At 36.0% G+C, this 18,581-nt stretch overlaps 2 protein-coding genes across 3 annotated transcripts in view; one reads left to right on the top strand and one right to left on the bottom strand.

Moving 5' to 3' along the window:
• LOC126971377 (uncharacterized) overlaps positions 1 to 18,581 on the bottom strand; it is a 453,035-nt gene that overhangs the window by 101,461 nt on the left and 332,993 nt on the right. The window lies entirely within an intron of this gene.
• Positions 1 to 18,581, top strand: part of LOC126971412 (uncharacterized) — a 370,061-nt gene that overhangs the window by 349,720 nt on the left and 1,760 nt on the right. For both annotated transcript variants that reach the window (XM_050817728.1, XM_050817729.1), the window contains exons 2-8: positions 9,076 to 9,157; positions 9,512 to 9,676; positions 10,557 to 10,726; positions 12,327 to 12,456; positions 14,577 to 14,718; positions 15,932 to 16,023; positions 17,099 to 17,240. In XM_050817728.1, the coding sequence (XP_050673685.1) occupies positions 9,082 to 9,157; positions 9,512 to 9,676; positions 10,557 to 10,726; positions 12,327 to 12,456; positions 14,577 to 14,718; positions 15,932 to 16,023; positions 17,099 to 17,240 (917 nt within the window). In that variant the 5' untranslated portion in view covers positions 9,076 to 9,081. The remainder of the gene's footprint in view (positions 1 to 9,075; positions 9,158 to 9,511; positions 9,677 to 10,556; positions 10,727 to 12,326; positions 12,457 to 14,576; positions 14,719 to 15,931; positions 16,024 to 17,098; positions 17,241 to 18,581) is intronic.

Genomic DNA, 18,581 nt, shown 5'->3' with positions numbered 1-18,581 from the left:
CAAAAGTTGAAAAAAAATATTTTTTATTTTTATTTTGCCCTGTTTCTTAACTTAAGGTGGCTGAGGAAACATGTGTCTTCACAATTAAATCCATTTTTGTGAATAAATATTGCCAAATTAAAAATTAAAAACCAAAACATGCGCAAATATCAAATAACTAAATTTGCAACGTGATGTTTGAAGCAAGCTAGTGCAAAAAAAATGTATGACAGCCTTGCGGACCATTATTTAAAAAACATCTGCAGTTCATACTGATTCCAAAAAGGTATAATTAATCATTATTGTGAAACAATAAAAGACAATAATTATTTTAAATCAACATTAGATAGCAATTTCTTGGCGGAATTTACAATAAAACAAAAGTAAATAGTTAGAATTTTTTTATTTATTTCTTATAATAAATGTTCGAAATGTCTTCCTCTTACTCTAAGGCATAGCCGGCATCTTCTTATAAAATTTCTTTTTAAACTTTTTAACGCCCTTTCATTATTTTTGACTTTTTCACTCACCACATTCAGTTTTTGTCTTAGCTGTCTTTCGTTATCGTTAACGGTTTCATATACGGATTCTTTAAAATATCCCCATAAAAAATAATCCAATGGATTAAGATCAGGTGATCGAGCTGGCCATGGGATTGTACCTCCTCGTCCAATCCACCTACTTGGGTAAGACTCGTTTAAATATTCCCTCACTTGTCTGCAATAATGAGCGGGTGCGCCATCATGCTGTAACCACATCCTCTCACATACCTCCTGTGGTACATTTGCTAATAAATTACTTAAGTCATTTCTTAAAAATTGCAAGTACCGAGCACCATTAAGCCTCGGTGGGAGCTCAAATGGACCAATAAGTTTACCATCTAAGATTCCAGCCCACAAATTGACTCCAAACTGGTGCTGGAATCTATCTTCTCGTACAATACGTGGATTCACAACAGCCCATTCATGTAAATTATGAATGTTAAACACTCCAACTCTTTTAAAACACGATTCATCGCTCCATAATATTGAATTGAAAAATAGTGGATCTTGTCGGCATCGGCGAAGCATCTCTGCACAAAAATCTATCCTCCGTTGATAATCAGCAGGTAATAGTGCCTGCACTCGTTGAATATGATAAGGGTATAAACTGTTTCTTTTTAAAATGCGATGTACTGTTGTTTTTGCTATACCAGTACGTCTTGAAATACGACGAACACTCGTAGAAGGTTCTTCTGTCACTTCGGCCAGTATTTGAAGTTCATCGACTCTTCTAGGTCTTCCCACGTTGTTTGCAGCTCCGGGAATTCTGCCTTCTAAATACGCGTTATTTACACGGAGAAAAATTCGATGATCCGGATAGCGGTCGCGATTAGGATAGCGCTCACGATACGTACGGGCTGCTTGCCGAGCGTTTGCATTACACAGACCGTAAATAAAATACATCTCAGCATATTCACGAGGAGTATAGGTATTAGGCATTTTATAAAATCCGGGCAAACAGTATCCAAATCACAAAGACAAACAAGGTCCAATTCAAGCGTCAGTCACCAAAAAAAAGAGTCGTAATGGTAGCGAAGTAAAAAACACGTGTGCAGCTACGAGCTATGAGCAAGTCTCTGATGAAACTAAGAATAATTTGAAAAATTAGGGTGTGGGGATCATAGGCGTCGGCCAATAGGACCCCGTAAACGAAAAAGGTACCTGAGCGAGAAAGAGATAGCATATTGTGTTATCTCTCTCTCGATAACAAAATAATTCTCAGAATAGATAGCGCTTAAATGTTTCTCGCAATTGGAGTCTAAAATTGGTTATTAAGTTATTTTTTTTGTAAAATGTAATATTGTTATACCTTTTTGGAATCAGTATGAACTGCAGATGTTTTTTAAATAATGGTCCGCAAGGCTGTCATACATTTTTTTTGCACTAGCTTGCTTCAAACATCACGTTGCAAATTTAGTTATTTGATATTTGCGCATGTTTTGGTTTTTAATTTTTAATTTGGCAATATTTATTCACAAAAATGGATTTAATTGTGAAGACACATGTTTCCTCAGCCACCTTAAGTTAAGAAACAGGGCAAAATAAAAATAAAAAATATTTTTTTTCAACTTTTGTGTTGATAAGGGTAGAATTTTCAAAATAATGCTTAAAAAATCATATCTTTTGAACTACTGGCCCTAGAACAGTAAAATTTGGTGTTTTCGAGAGATGATGACCACCCCTATCACGGGTATCCCGTTGGTCCACTGATTACGGGACACCCTGTATATTTAATCAAAACAAATCTTATAACAATATTTACAATACTACGACTACATAAAATTAAAACTATCATTACGTGGAAGCGTACCAAGAATACTGGCAGCATTACCGCGTTGGATAGCAAGACTGATCCGTTGACCGAAAAAGCTGCCAGCGCTTGGGTTTCCAGTAGCCTTATTGAGGCGCGAAGATAGTATTTTGAACATTCTCCGCGCCTCTGGGCCCCACGGGCCAAGTGTCTCGACATCAAACGGCACAAAGATGTATGACTCACTGAGACCAACATATTTGCGACGCTTGCTGTCTTCGGCAGTCGAAGCAGCAGCAAATTCAGTTAAATAATAATTATAAGAGATAATACTGTATTTTTATTGCGATCAGCTGTAACATTTATAAACATTAATTCTCAATCGTATGAACTCTCTTATAATAACGGTAAGACGTAACTTGTGTTACCGGATTTAGCGTTCGCATTAAATTAAAAGCTATAAATTCATTTGATTACTCAAAATTGATTCCTTGATCATTATTTTTAATGTAAATTAACACTAATACTACGCATAGACTTACAATATATTAGGATAAAGATGCACTGACAGCCCGATAATGCTTGACCCAATTACAACCGAAAACAGGGCAGGTTTAATACGTATGATACGCACCTTGTGTTACTGTGCGTGAATTGCTCAAAATAGAGGTTAACTCTAAGCTCAATTTTTTTGACGTTTTCACAGCTGTCATAGTCTAGTATCGAGACGTATAAATGGTCAAAGGCTTGAACAATTTTTATTTTTCAATGTGAGCGTTATCTAGTGGTTGGCTGGTTTCATATTCAAATTAGGTACTAATATACCAATCCATCCAAGCGTGGCTGAATGTTTACGAGTTGTCAATCAAAATTAATTACAGAAGATTACAATAGATTCGATTACCTTTTCTATTTTGCTGAATCTCTTAGCGATGATCGTCTCTCTCGCACGGTTTGTTAGTCCACATGATAGTATAGACCAGGGGCGTGCATTGCTTTTCTAGTAAGTTAGGCACTGTAGATACAAGTACCCACCTTAGGTATCGTGCACATAACACGAAGAGGTTGAAGTTATGATTTACTCTCGACATGTCAATTTTGTGGTTTTAAATGTAAGTACGCTAAAACTTACTGGTTGGATGTTCAATTGAAATTTTGTTTAGTACCTACTTATAGAATAATTGAACTAAATTACTCAAAAGAAGTGTGATATTATATTAATTATGTTCTTATTAAGGTAGGCATTACCTAAATGCCTATATGGAATGCACGCCCCTGGCATAGACAACTCTACTTGACGGCTACGGAATGACACCGCCGACCATCCCGCGTTGTCAGAGCTCTATGCCTGAAGTACAGTTCTGACAGAAAACTGTTAGGCGAGCTCTGTTTTCGTTGGACCTCAGGAAGTCGAGCGGGCCGGATGGCATTTCTCCAATCGCGTAATCTCCAATATCAGAACGGGTTACCCTGAGTTGACGCCGGTGCTAACTCATTTATTCCGGCACTATTATTCAAAAGGCGTAGTCCATGACTCATGGAAGTCAGCCTCTGTCCATCCTAACCATAAAAAGGAGAAGTTTGGATCCAGCAAACTATTACCTCCTTTCTCTCAGAAACCATGGAGAGCATAATTAACCGCCAGCTCTTGGCATACCTAGAAGGTCACCAGTTGATCAATGACCGACAGTATGGCTTTCACCATGGTCGGCAAGCGATCTTCTGGTATACCTAACACATAGATGGGCGGCGGCTATCGAAAGTATGGGAGAAGGCCTGGCAGTTAGCCTGGGTATAGCGAAATCCTTAGATCGAGTGTGCAAAAAGAATTATGGTCGTCTTTTAAAATTAAATTATAAATTATTTATCTGAATGTCAAGGGGTCGCCAGAAATTATCAAGCTGTAACGGGGTTGCGAAATAAATAAGATTGAAAAATCTAAGAAGAAGCTTCGAAGCAGAATTAATGCAGTTGAGATGCCATCACTGCGTAGTATGTGGTGAGACTGACTGATGGAATTCCGAATGCGGTAATACGAGCGCGCTGTGGTTTGAAAGAGGATGTTGTGACAAGGAGTGAAAAAGGAATGCTGAAATGGTGTGGACATGTGGAGCGAATGAGTGAAGAAAGAATGACGCATCAAATATATAAGGCAAGTGTGTGTGGGCAAGTCGGTCGCGGGAGACCTCGTAGAACATTCGTCGACCAAATTGGGGACGTTTTGAGAAAAGGAGAGGTCCGAAGCACCCGCAACCGGCGAGCATGTATGAAAAGAGTAATGAATGTAGAGGAAGCGCGTGGGGTTTGTAAGGATAGAAGCAAATGGCATTCTATTGTCTCTGCCTACCCCGACGGGAACAAGACGTGAGTGTGTGTATGTATGTGTATGAAAAATCCAGACCTAAGTCGCTTGCTTATTAAGATCAGATGTCGCTTAAATTCTTTTCTCTAAAGCCGATTGCCATGAGTCAAAGACCGCAAAAAAAATGCTGGGAGAGTTTCTTGCGCCGCTTCTTCTCTCTCAGAGCGTTAGTATCTAATATACTAATATTAGAAATGAGATCAAAAAGAATTCTAAAGGGATCAATTTTGAGAAAATAAATGCTTTTTATGTTCTTAGGTTTTGAGTAGACCTCTGGTTAGGTAGTATTGCATTTTTGAAAATTTCTAATGAGAGGTAGACAGACGGTCATGTAATGTTATGCTTACTACTAGAATGTTAACACGAGGAAGAAACATAAACTTGTTATGCTTACCACTCGGTTAAGTCGAGTTAGTAAGTCTTTTATTGAGCGATGTATATGCATTTACAACATGATCCCAGAAAATATACAAAACAAATGTGTTACGAAATTCAAAAGAATTGTTAAAATACGTTTCTGTGCTAAAGGTTATTGTAACATAAATTATTTTCTTAATGATACCGCAGATTAGAAATGGAGCGACCGCCCTCAAGCTAATAAATAATAAGTTATATTGTACGATATTTCATTGTTACCATATTTCATAAAAAAAAGAAGCCCTCTGAGTTTCTTGCGCCCGTTCTTCTCAGATATGAGGCATACTTTTTCGAATGGCTGGTAGTTTTTGACTTTCAATAAGTGACATCATAATATTCTATTTTGAATAAAAATATTTGAATTTCAATTTGAATCAATAATCCTGATTGGCCCTACAATATAATGAGCAGGGCGTATCATTTATTATTAGATTCGAAGCTCTTGATCGTCTCGACACTTTTTTTCATTTATACGTCTAGATAGACAGTGACAACTGTGAAAACGATGAAAAACATTGAGGTTGACAGTAAACCTCTATTTTCTGAGCAATGCACGCACACTAACAGAAAGTGTCATACAAATCGCGAGTATAAGACCTAGCTTGTCACGCACACTAAAGTATAAAATCTGGCCTGTTTTCATCGGTCGTCTAGCAGCGAAAGGCTCTTTATTGACGCATAAATATATATACGCCTATATATTTATATATATGTAATAAAATTGGAGTGTTTGTTTGTAATATTGAAATAACCGTTTTTTACTACATGTAAGTATATGAATTATATGCACCAAAATATTTGTTTTTACAATTTTTGTCTGTCTGTCTGTTTGTTCCGGCTAATATCTGAAATGGCTGGACCGATTTTGACGGGACTGTTATTGGCAGGTAGCTTATGTAATAAGGAGTAACTCAGGTTTATTTTAGAAAAATAAAGTAATGTTGCAATTTCCAAGAAACGGTTTAACTCTAAAAATAATTTATATGGCAAAACAACGTTTGTCGGGTTAGTTCTTTATCTTATAAATCTGTTATTTCTGAGTTATATCTTAAAACTATACACAACATTGGTCGATACGATTAGGGTCACATGAGGTCTATACTATGATTAATAACCCAATCTCATACTTAGTTATACCGTTGGCTTCTACAACTAACAGTTAACTTAACGGGAAGTCATATTAATGTTGCAACTCTTCTATTGATTTATAGCGTACCTCAATAAAACAAAATTTATCATAACATAACATAATATAATGTTGAGTTAAATTTGTGTCAATTTTTATGATAAATGTAACTGTTATTATTGATTGTTTTACAGTGCATTTAAATTACAATTTCTTGGATTGTCTACTTGTAGCAATGTATCCAAAACATTGCATATGCAACATAATATTTTAAAAAAGTTTGGAAAATCATGAATTGCACGCCTCATGATCTAATTTTTCACAAAATTGTAATGTTAGGAAAAAAATACTATAAAATAAAACAGATATATACAAAAAAAGTGTGTGCGTGTAATCTTTACGCGCGATTGAAGTAAAACTTAATTTCTAATTAGTTTTAGGAATGATTAACAGATACTTATGTTTATACTTTTTTTTGCTTATCTGATCTCACAGACAAATGTTTTCTTCATTTGCCCTTTACCCACCTGACACCCAGTATAATATAATAGATATTATTTAAATGTTGAAATACAAGTAGATTTATATATGCTTACGAAGAATGCTTAAGAAGATTTATATTAAAGCCGTGTTATTAATAATTGAATAAAAATAATAAGAAATTGAAGAGATTTTTTTTTTTTTTTTTTTTTTTATTAACATATCAATACTACATTGTTATAGAATATTAACGAATATGGCTGTATGCGCTTGAACCTTTCGCCTGTCCGATGGACGAAGAATCCAGAAAAATTAACGAATGTCGCAAACGTCAGACTGAAAACTTTTATTTATTATTTATTACAAAGTAGTCATTAATGAACAAATACACTTGGAGATTTTCAGAAAATATTAGTGAGCAATTTGAAACAATTGTTTAAACCTTAACGGTTTTAATGGTTAGAAATTGTTTCAATTGACTTTTTTCTGCCGGAAGTACTACTACTATTCTGGGTTACCCCCATGTCACGCCTGAAGAAGTTATACTTCAAAAAAATTTAAGTATTAAAATTTTGAAATTTCATAATGTTTGAATTGAAATTATCAACATTAATCTGGTTTTCACATCTACTGACACTCCGAGCAACAATTATATGCATGTTTATGTGGTTTTTTATTATTCAAATATATTACGGGCTGTACAAGATTACGACAAAATATAAACACCATTCAATTGAAATAACAATTAATTTACAATCATATTATTTATACATAGTGTTTGGATTTACGTAAAGGAGATTGACCATACATGGGCCATGGTTGTGTCAGACAATAATAATATATTTGATAATTTAAAGTACTTAAATTTTTACATTCAGTTTGGGAGTAAAAGTAAAGTGCTTCCTATCCCGAGTTTTTTTTTAAATTTAAATGTTCTATAATGATTGAAATAATAAAATCGATCGTTATTAATAGAATCGATTTTTTTAGGAATATAGTATTTCGTTAAACACTTAAAATCGAATCGAAACAACTCGTCATGTGGTGAGTCTATGGTTTCATTTAATGTCATTTTTTGCATGCTAAATACCACAGAGTACTTTTAGTTATACTGCTTGTACTAATTTGCCGGATCCGAACTGTCTCCTTTTTTGTATCGGATGGACAAGGGCTGACTTCCATGAGTCAGGGACTACGCCTTCTAAATAAGAGTGCCGGTATAAACGCGTTAGCACAGGCGTCAACTCAGGGGCACACGTTCTAAGCATGATTAGAGAAATGCCATCCGACTTACTCGACTTTCTGACGTCCAACGAAATAGAGCGAACAGTTTTCTGTCTAAATTGTACTTCAGGCATAGAGTTCTGACACCGCGGTATGGTCGGTGGTGTTTTTCCGTTGTCAAGAGTCGAGTTGGAGGCAAAACGAGCGCACAGGAGATCGGCTCTTTTGCCGTATGGGCCAGGGTATCATTGCTGATGTGCAACGGCGGCAGGGACGGCTGGTTGAAGTTACCATGAGCAGCTTTCGACAACGACCAGAACTTGCGTGTTTCAATCGGGTAACTGGAAAGCTGCTCGCCGATTTTGATTATATAGATTCTTTTTAAATTAATACTTAATTTTGTTATTTATATAATACTAGAAATAATACATATCGAACTCAAAATTTACTTAAAAAACCAGCCCGAATTTCTTGTGAAATAAATTCAATTAAGATAAGAGATAATATTATTCTCTGATAATAACGGTAAGACGTAACTTGTGTTACGGGCTTAAGCGTTCGCATAAAATTAAAAGCTATAAAATTCATTTCATTACTCAAAATTGATTCCTTTAAAATTATTATTTTTAATGTATACAATTATAGCTTAGGAAACAAATGGCTAAGATACTCTTCCAGTAGGTATTATTTTTGCTATAGAGAATCATAATCTCGTCTCAATCATCATATGAGAATAGTAACAGAACGAGAAGATGTAAATCTTTAATCTGTTCGTAATATCTGAAACGTAACGCTTCGCGTACTATTAAAAACCTTGCAATGATTATGACGGGTACTCACGATATAATATATTTTATTAATTTGGTGCCGATATTTCGATCCAATTGCATGAATCCTGGTCGCGGCGGATTTTAATAAAATATATATCGTGAGTGGGTACGTACTCACCGTATATATAATAATTACAATGTTAAAGTTCCGCGATGATAAAAGTTTAAAAACAAAACCTTGTTGTATCCAGAAACATAATTAGTACATAGTTTGGTGGTGTGTAAGACAATTAACAAAGTTACTTGAAGTCCAACTGAGAATGCCTCATATTTTTAAAAGTATCCATAGAATATAATATATTAGTCTTAACAAATGTGAATTTTGTACCCCCTTTATTAATTCTCGTAAATTTCAATATTTACAGATCAAAATGGCGGTAAAATTAAAGTTTATCCTGCTGATAATTGCAGCGGTGGGTAGCGGAACTGCCATGGACACGCATCGAAGTAAGTAGTTTTAGAAACTGACGTTAGATGTCGCTTTCACGCAAAAATAAAGTTGTGCTATAATTTGAGATTTTTAGTAATGTTTTTGATTTTGTTAATATACTCTATTATAGAAGACTTATTGCGATGACTTATTATGATCTAAATGAATCTACATTATATAATGTAATTTTATTATAAGAAACTGAGCCATACTATAGCTGAATTAAATTTAAACCATTCAAATAAAGTGAAAATAAATATAGGTACAGTAAATAACAGTGTAGAGTGATTTTATATCATCACGGTTTCAAATATTTTATGTAAAAGATAAGCTATCCTTTGGTAGATGGCGCTAATCACAAATAATTTCAGCACCTCGACAGAACGGCCCTGCGTTGATCTTCACAGCGGGCAATGGAGAGCAATGCCTGGGATCCGACAGGAGTACAGGTGGAGTTTGTTTATCCAGGAACCAGTGCAACACTCAGGGAGGAAAGGCCATTGGATTCTGTGGAGTGTTCGCAACATGTTGCTCATGTGAGTTCAATTTTGTTTGTTTTAAGTACTTAGGTACTTATTTTTGATAGGTATAGGTACTTTTAAAAATTATCTTTAAGGTTTAGTTGTAAACAAATTATGTCTTTTATAACGATTATGCATGTTGAGTTAGCCTGGAAGAAGAGTGTACAAAACAATAAAATAATTCTTCAATGTGCACTATACCTATGCACGTTGGCTTCCTAATAAATAAATTAACTCTCGTTGGGCTTACGTTGGCGTGATAAAAAATGGGGGTTCACTTTTCGTAACCGCTTACGTAGACCCCGCGGTCTACAAAAATTTATCTGCTTTCGGTAGTTTAGAACTAAAATGTTGGTTAGATTTCACTTATCAATGTAGATAGACGGATAATAATATGTTTAGAAGCTCAGTGACCGTTTAGCCTAAGCACATAGTCGGATTTGGTTCGGCCGAACCATCGGACGGTCCGGTGGGCTTGGATGGACCCCTAGCACCATTTGGGTCAGCGTCATACTCGCTATGGTACGGGGTGGGAGTTTTTTATCTGTTCTTCTCCTCATGTCAAAGCCCCTTTACGAACTGATGTAACTTTTTTTTACGAAAATTAGGTACGAGACGAGAAGGACGTTCAGCTGATGGTAATTGATAAGCCTATTGAAATATTGAAAAACCTAAGAATTCTGAGCGGCACTACAATTGCGCTCGTCACCTTGAGACATAAGATGTTAAGTCAATTTGCCCAGTAATTTCACTAGCTACGGCGCCCTTCAGCATTACTGCTTCACGGCAGAAATAGGCGCCGTTGTAACTTCATGACGTTTACCAATTGTTTTTGCAATATGTTATGTTATTGTCACTCCCTGTGGTAACTAAATATATTTCTCTTTTTGTTAAGTGAACGCGTGCGACGTCCGGACCAACACGAAAGTTGCCGTGTTCATCAACCCTCCTCTCAACAGAGAGTCCTCAGGGTTGGAGTGCTCTTACAACGTGGAGATCAACAACAACAACGTGTGTCAGATGAGGATCGACTTTGAGACCTTCAACCTGGCACCCCCCACTACTGTGAGTCCATTTTACACTGTTTTTATATAAGAGGCGAATAAACAATTAAAAAAAATTGTTATTGTATTGTATATCGATAGAATAATAATAATAAGCCTTTTTATTTCTTGTTAACAATCGTTTTTTTTTACAGTAAACACCAATTTACATTGTATTTGTAATTTAGTTTTGGTTATTTTTTTTAGTAATGTGTAAGATTAAATTAAAATATAATATAAACAATTTATGGGTTAACAAGAACCCCTGTATGAGTAAAGGCCTCCTCCAAAGATGCCCATTCTTGTCTATGGAGCACCAGTCTATGCCAGCTAATCTTTTCAGATCATCTTCCCAGCGGGCTAAGGGTTTTCCCCTTCTCCTCTTACCTGAAGGACCTTTCCACTGGGTAACTCTTATGGTCCACCTTCTATCAGCCATTCTCGCTACATGTCCAGCCCATTGCCATTTCCGCTTTTGGGCGAAGGTCAAAGCGTTTGTAGCTTTGGTGATGCCTCTTATCTTTGTGTGTCGTATTTTATCCATTATCTTATGCTTCGCTCTAAGCTTCTTTGACATGTATTAATTTTATGCGCAGCTTCTGTAGAGAATTTCCAGGTCTGGCTTCCATAAGTAAGGCTTGGTAGTAGACATGTGTTTATAACTTTAGCTTTGAGAGTTATTGGTAAGTTGCTTTTAAATATATCTTTTAGGCTCCAATATTTATTCCAGGTTTGTTGAAACCTTCTCTCTATTTCTATGGTGTTGTTTATAGTAACTATTCAAATTCGCTTGGCTTAAACCTGATTGAATAAAGTCTTTTTGACATTGACTTTGAGAATAAACAAGCATTCGTTCAAAAGGATCATTCCCCACTTTTCAAAAAAAGGAAGCCATTTATTTTCTCAAAATTGATTCCTTTAAAATTCTTTTTGATGTCGCTTCAAACACTACCACCGCTTCGGAAACATGTGGCGCTTTGAAAGAGAAGAAACAGGCGCAAGAAACTCTCCCATGGAGAGGGAAAGTTCCGTAAAACCGGTACTGTCAAATCAAATGAAAATCATTTTATGCATCAAAGTCATGGAATGTCAATTTTTTTCGTACCTGTTACTAAAATGGTTCGATCTGTCGAGCTTAAATGCTGGCAAGGCTCCTGTGATTCCTCTGTGTTGCGAAAGAATTTAGGCGACGGTGATCTTTTAAGATAAGGTGACTCATATCCTATTCCACAATATATACGCCAGTAAAACAGGCTATAGCTATGAAGGTTATAATTCCCCTCCAGTGGGAGGCTCCTTTGCAATGGATGCCGGCTAGATTATGGGTACCATAACGGCGCCTATTTCTGCGGTGAAGCAGTAGTGTGTACGCATTACTGTGTTTCGGACTGAAGGGCGCCGTAGCTAGTGAAATTACTGGGCAAATGAGACATAACATCAAGTCTCAAGATAACGAACGCAATGGTGGTGCCGCCCGAATGGGTTTTTCAAGAATCCTGAACGGAATTTCAATGTAATGGGTAGGGCGTATCAATTACCATCAGCTGAACGTCCTGCTCGTCTCCCATATTGTCATAAAAAAAAGTAATTGAATTTAAAGAGTATTTTGAATAACTTTACAGGTAGAAGCAGTTGAAAACGTTACAAGTCGACCGGGATATTCCTGCCGCAATGATATCTTCCAGGTCACCAACCTGCAGGCTAACTCCGACATTCTGCCGCCTCTGTGTGGAGACAATAATGGACAACACAGTAAGTTTGCGAATGTAATGGGGCCGGCTTGAAGTATTGCCCATACTTCAAGCCGGCACCCCTTATTCTAGCGCTCAACAAAGTGCAGGTCCGGCCATATATACAGTATTGTTGTCATCTCTGGTATGGTGCACCCCAGTATCAGAGCTGTTTCACCTGATTCCTGCCGCTGAATTCCATCTTCGCACGAAACGCCACAAATTAGGATATCATCCCTACCATCTGGAAGTGTGGCGATCCTCTACAGTTTGGTTTCAAGGAACTTTCATCGACGTACTCGTACAACAAAGCTGTGGAATTAGCTTCCTAGTGCAGTGTTTCTGGGACGATACGACATGGGTACCTTTAAAAAAAGCGCGTACACCTTCCTTAAAGGCCGGCAACGCTCTTGTGATTCCTCTGGTGGTACAAAAGAAAGTGGGCGGCGGTGATAACTTAACAGCAGATACGTACCAAGGTACGCTCGTTTGACCTTCACCCTTTTTCCATAACAAAAAAGAACTTACTATAATATAACTTTATATCTGTCCTACCAATGTAAAAATTTGATGTTAACAATTTCTGTTATGATTTAAAATATGTATATCAACATTATTTTGATGTTATACCTATTTAAAATTGATCAGAGTTAATTTGGGGAGTTTAAAAGGGCGACAAACTAAACGCTGGGAAGATGAAGTAAAAAGAGTAGCTGGACCTAAATGGATCCAAATAGGGAAAGACAGAGAGACGTGGAAATCTTTAGAGGAGGCATTTGTCGAAAGACAAGCTGTTTAACCTAAGATATAATTTAGATTTAAGTTTATATTTAGTTAAGTATCATTTATAATATTTGTGAACAGCAATAAAGGCTTATTTTATTTTTATTTTATTTAGAGTTAATTTTAACAATGCGCGCACAATATGACACTCAAATTTGACACCCTACGTTAGTTGGTAGACCATTTGTACCTATCGTATTTCAGCTACCTTAAGTCTGTTGTTACTCAAAATTGTCTACTAAACCACAATGAATGTACGAGAATTAAATAAATTTCAATAATATGTATAAGCTGTCAAATAAAATAAAATATTTTTTTCTCAATTGTATAAAATAATTTAATGATATTTAAATAAACTTTATTAAAATAAATTACTTTTGACGTGCAAACATATTTTTTGCTTTCATAGAAGATGTAGTGCTCAAGCAAACTATGATATTATATGATAAGTATCGAAGAAATATCTTCCAATCGTGTTTTCAGTTTTGGCATCGGAAAGTAAATCTTTGAAAATACATATTTCGTTTGGTTATCAAATCAAAAATACGAGGGAGGCTAGCCTTAATGTCAGCCACTCGTTTTTAGAGTTCCGTAGCCAAATGGCAAAAAACGGAACCCTTATAGATTCGTCATGTCCGTCGGTCTGTCTGTCTGTCTGTCCATCCGTATGTCACAGCCACTTTTTTCCGAAACTATAAAATTTGGTAAGTAGTTGTATTCTGTGAACCGAGAATTTTCACACAAAATAGAAAAATAAAATTATTGAGGTTTTCTAATATATTATTTTTCTAAACTGAATAGTTTGCGCGAGACACACTTCCAAAGTGGTAAAATGTGTCCCCCACCTGTAACTTATTAAATAAGAGAATGATAAAACTAAATAAAAAATATATGATGTACATTACCATGCAAACTTCCACTGAAAATTGGTTTGAACGAGATAGAAAGTAGTTATTTTTAAAACGTCATAAATCGTTTTAACGAAGTTCTATATGCTTTTCTTGCTGATACGGAACCCTTCATGGGCGAGTCCGACTCACACTTGGCCGCTTTTTTCAGTTCAAGCGCTCGACTTTCAAGTTTCATTAATAGCCCAACGTATATTAGGTATACGTAAGTTTAATTTTCTTTGACAGGCTGGTCGTGCTGCCTACGTAATTCGGAAATCATCATTAGAAAATCATCATTAGCCTGTCAAAATATTTTTATCATTAAAACAATAAATTTTGTAGTAACCCTTTTTCATAGGACAATTTTCGATATGTAGTTATTTATGCATTAATTAATTAATTATTGCAAATGAAATAATGCGTTGTTGTAATCAAGCACTGACAGATAATCAAATTACTTTTACTATAGTGTATGTCCGGGTGAACGCGTCGACCAACAGCCGGTCAATCCGGATCAACTTCAAGATCGCCGACAGAAACACTCAGCCGAACTTACCGCAGGCCACTTGGAAGATCAAGGTCACACAGCTGGAGTGCTTCAACACTTTAGGGTAAGACCCTACAATAACGTCCCTTATTAGTCTCAGTATCATCATCATTATTTCAGCCGGAAAACGCCTATTGCTGGGCAAAGGCGTTAATAGTATAAATGAACACGTGTCCCCCCTGAAAACGTGATCTGGAAGGGCCACGAAACGTTGAGTTAACTAAAATAATAATAAAAATGTGACGTTTACGGAAAATGTAATGTAATAAAATAGTTACAATTAGACGCGTTTTAATCATAGAAAATACTTCCCCCTTATTCATAATGGTCCGCTAACTTAAAACAGCCGCTAAGGAGTGTTTTTTCTCATTCTGACTTAGGTCAATAGAAGAAGACAGAACGAGAATTAGCAATGCTTTAAGTAGTAATGTTAGCAGACTATTATGAATAAGGGGGGAATAATTTAATTGATTTCAAGTTTTGGAAATATATAAAATTTTATAAATACGCTGAAAATTATGCGCAGAAATCAAAACCCAAAAAAATTGGATTCCTGAATTGGAGGAAATCCCTAATAATAAAATCAGCTTAGATTTAATGCACGCGTTTTCGAGTTAGTTCCCTGATGTTAAATTATTGGATTTGGGCTAGAGTCCACTGGACTAACAGATATATTAGATCGTTAGTGATCTTCTCTCCATCCAGCCTAGTGAGCAGGCGGTCCGAGGTTCGAGTCTCCTTCCGAGACGCCCCGCGCCTGTGAGCTACATTTTCGGCCTCCAAGGCCCCCGCCCGGCTTCGCTGTAAAAGCCTTCAGGGCTATCAGCACAGAGAAGGTTTTAGTCGGTAGGGGGTGTTTACACCCGAACCCGACATATGGGCCCCGTTTCGGGGTCTTCAATACGTAAATGTATTTAACTCCTCTCGAAAAAAAAAAAAAAGGATTTGAGCAGGCTGTTAAGTAGATCCTGTAGATGGCGCCACAGCTGGAAAGTTTAACGAACATACCGAGATGTAGGTACATAGATAGGTATATTTATTTTATTATGAAAAACATTGCGAATTGTACGAACTTACAAATAAACAGTCACTGAAATTGTCAATGATTTGCTACTTCCATAGAATAATTTGACATTGTTTTTTATCTGGGGAATGTATGCACCTTTCGTGGTTGCTGAGTAAAATTTCTAATTCCGTCTTTTTACTTTATATATTTATTATACAGATTATGTGTAACATTAATTGTTAATTTTACATTGAACAATATAATGTTACAGGAAGTATCGCGACGGTTTCCTGGAAGCCATCACCTCCTCGCTGCCGTCCACTCCACTCTCATCATCAGCCGACCGAGATGAATACCTGATTGGTAAATATTACAATGTTGTTTCTGTTTGAGTTAACTAATTTTAATAGGTTTTTTTAGCTTGAGAGGTACTGATGTTAAAGGAATCTGTTTATTAACCTATCAAAATAATAAAACTATCTTTTAATTGAATACTATTTATTTCTTAGTAAGTATAAAATTTTGTTTTCACAGCAGACGTTCGCAGTGACGTCCTTGTTTTGCGATAACCACCTTTCTACTAATCTCATACTAAATGTATGGGAGTGTTTCATGTCAACAGTTAAGATTTTTCTCGTTTGATTTTAAAAAACTTATTGATGTCTTTTTACTGACTATTTAACGGTCTTTCGATATCAGTTTAAATATGCCGTGAAGCAGTAAATATTACTATGTTTCGGTCTGAAGGGCGCCAAAAGCTAGTGAATAGTAAGCAGCACTGCATTGTAATGGGCAGGGCATATCAATTACCATCAGCTGAACGTCCTGCTCGTCTCGTCCCTTATTATTAGTGATTAGCTCTTAATAGTGATTTTCATTATTATAACACTAGAAATAAGGGATTGCTTGTGGCTAATTCTAGTAGGCTACATATAATACATAATAGCTTTAAGGGTAAATGTATACACTTCTATTACCCCCAGTAGTCCCAGCCACTGTTCAGGCATTATCTATTAATAAATTTAAATGTTTTATAAAAAAATGGCTCTGTCGTAAATCCTATTACTCCACTGCTGAATATCTAAATGATCGGACAGCCTGGGACTAGATTGTGATTATTTTATAGCGATAGAAATGACTGTACAATATTGTATATTTTTATTGAAAAGAGTGCAAAAAAAGAATGCTGGGAGAGTTTCTTGAGCCGCTTCTTCTCTCTCAGAGCGCCATTTGTTTCCGAAGCGGTAGTAGTATCTAGTAGTTATCAGAAGTGACATCAAAAAGAATTCTAAAGGAATCAATTTTGAGAAAATAAATGCCTTCTATGGCCTTTTATTATAAAAAAAAATGTTTTTTGATATCTGCCATAGTTAGTTACGGAATAATATAGTAACAACCTGTATAGAAACTAGATAATATTCCGTTGTCTACGTCACAGCACCGCCCGGCTGCCTGCAGTACTACCCGGACCGAACAGGAGCCTTCGAGTCATTCAACTACAACCGAGGAGCCGGGCCTTACATAGCCAACCTGGCTTATGCCACGTGCTTCAAGAAGACACCAGACGTGTGTGGCATCAAGTAAGTGATACAATACTATTTTGTATTAAAAATGCGACGATTTCTGTATTATTTCCGACTCCATATTCGTTTTTAAACTTTTGTAACTTAAATTATAATTTTATTTATTAAATACTAGCTGACCCGACAGACGTTGTTCTGTATATAATAATTAAAATAATGTTTTTATATGAATTTGTCAATAATATATCATAACATCAAAAATAACTTCGTAAAATATGCACCCTGCTGTCGTAATGAAATTGTTTCACAGCAGAACTGTCAAACCGTGCGTCAATAAATTCTCTCATAGAAATGATGTATGGACACATCAAAGGAAAAATAAATTTGTTGTTTTTATTTAATTTAGCAGCATTTTCCTATTTATTCACCTTTTAAACCTTCTCTGGACCACAAATAATTCAAGACCAAAATTAGCCAAATCGGTCCAGCCGTTCTCGAGTTTTAGCGAGACTAACGAACAGCAATTCATTTTTATATATATAGATAACTGTCAGACGCATCAACCTCAATTCAGTTTTGATATTTCTATTGTGTTTTTTATTGTTATTATTTTATTTATTTTAGCAATTTTATCTAAATTTGCGTGCGATAAGTAAATTTTACGCACTCTAACAACAAACTTACGAAAAAACTCACGCGTAATTTCAAAATTGGGCAAACGGTTCTTTTTCAACCGCAAAAGCGAGTGCCAGGATACTACTTTTCCCGCACGAGTAATACAAATATTTGTATATAATTGTCAGGACGACGTCTGAGTTTTTCGTAAGTCGTTATGGTGGAATTATTCTTAGCTCGCACTCAAATCGATGTTTATAAATACGGATATCGTCCATCCATATAGGGTCCTCTATATGGATGAGATTTATTTATTTATACAGACATGGCCGAAAATATTTTAGAACTCACACGATGAAAGAAGAAATAATTACCTTACTTTTGACAGACGAGAGTACGGGTCACCTGATGTTCACCGTGAAGTGATCACCGTCGCCCACATTCTCTTGCAACCCCAGATTAATCACAGTTGCATTCAACAACAAAAACGCGAATAAAGCCCTATCATTGAACAGGAAAATCCTATTCTTTCTTACCAGGATTCTAACTGGGCACTGTCGCCTAAACCGGCACCTGAGTGTGTTCGGATTAAAAAAAAAGTGTGTGGGTACATATGAGTGCACGCAGGAAGTTATACATATTTGGCCTAACAAAGCAAAAATCCTTAAAGTTATTTATTCCTCGTGCTATTCTACGTTTGTAGAACGAACAATATTGTAAAAATCTTGCAACGATGGCTTTGACAATTAATTATTAAATAACCAATACGGCTGTATGGGCTTG

Source organism: Leptidea sinapis, chromosome 23 (genome assembly GCF_905404315.1).
Source record: "Leptidea sinapis chromosome 23, ilLepSina1.1, whole genome shotgun sequence".
In the NCBI taxonomy this organism is placed as follows: domain Eukaryota; kingdom Metazoa; phylum Arthropoda; class Insecta; order Lepidoptera; family Pieridae; genus Leptidea; species Leptidea sinapis.
The sequence above is the reverse complement of the archived record's forward strand: the minus strand, read 5'-3'. Positions and strand labels throughout refer to the sequence as shown.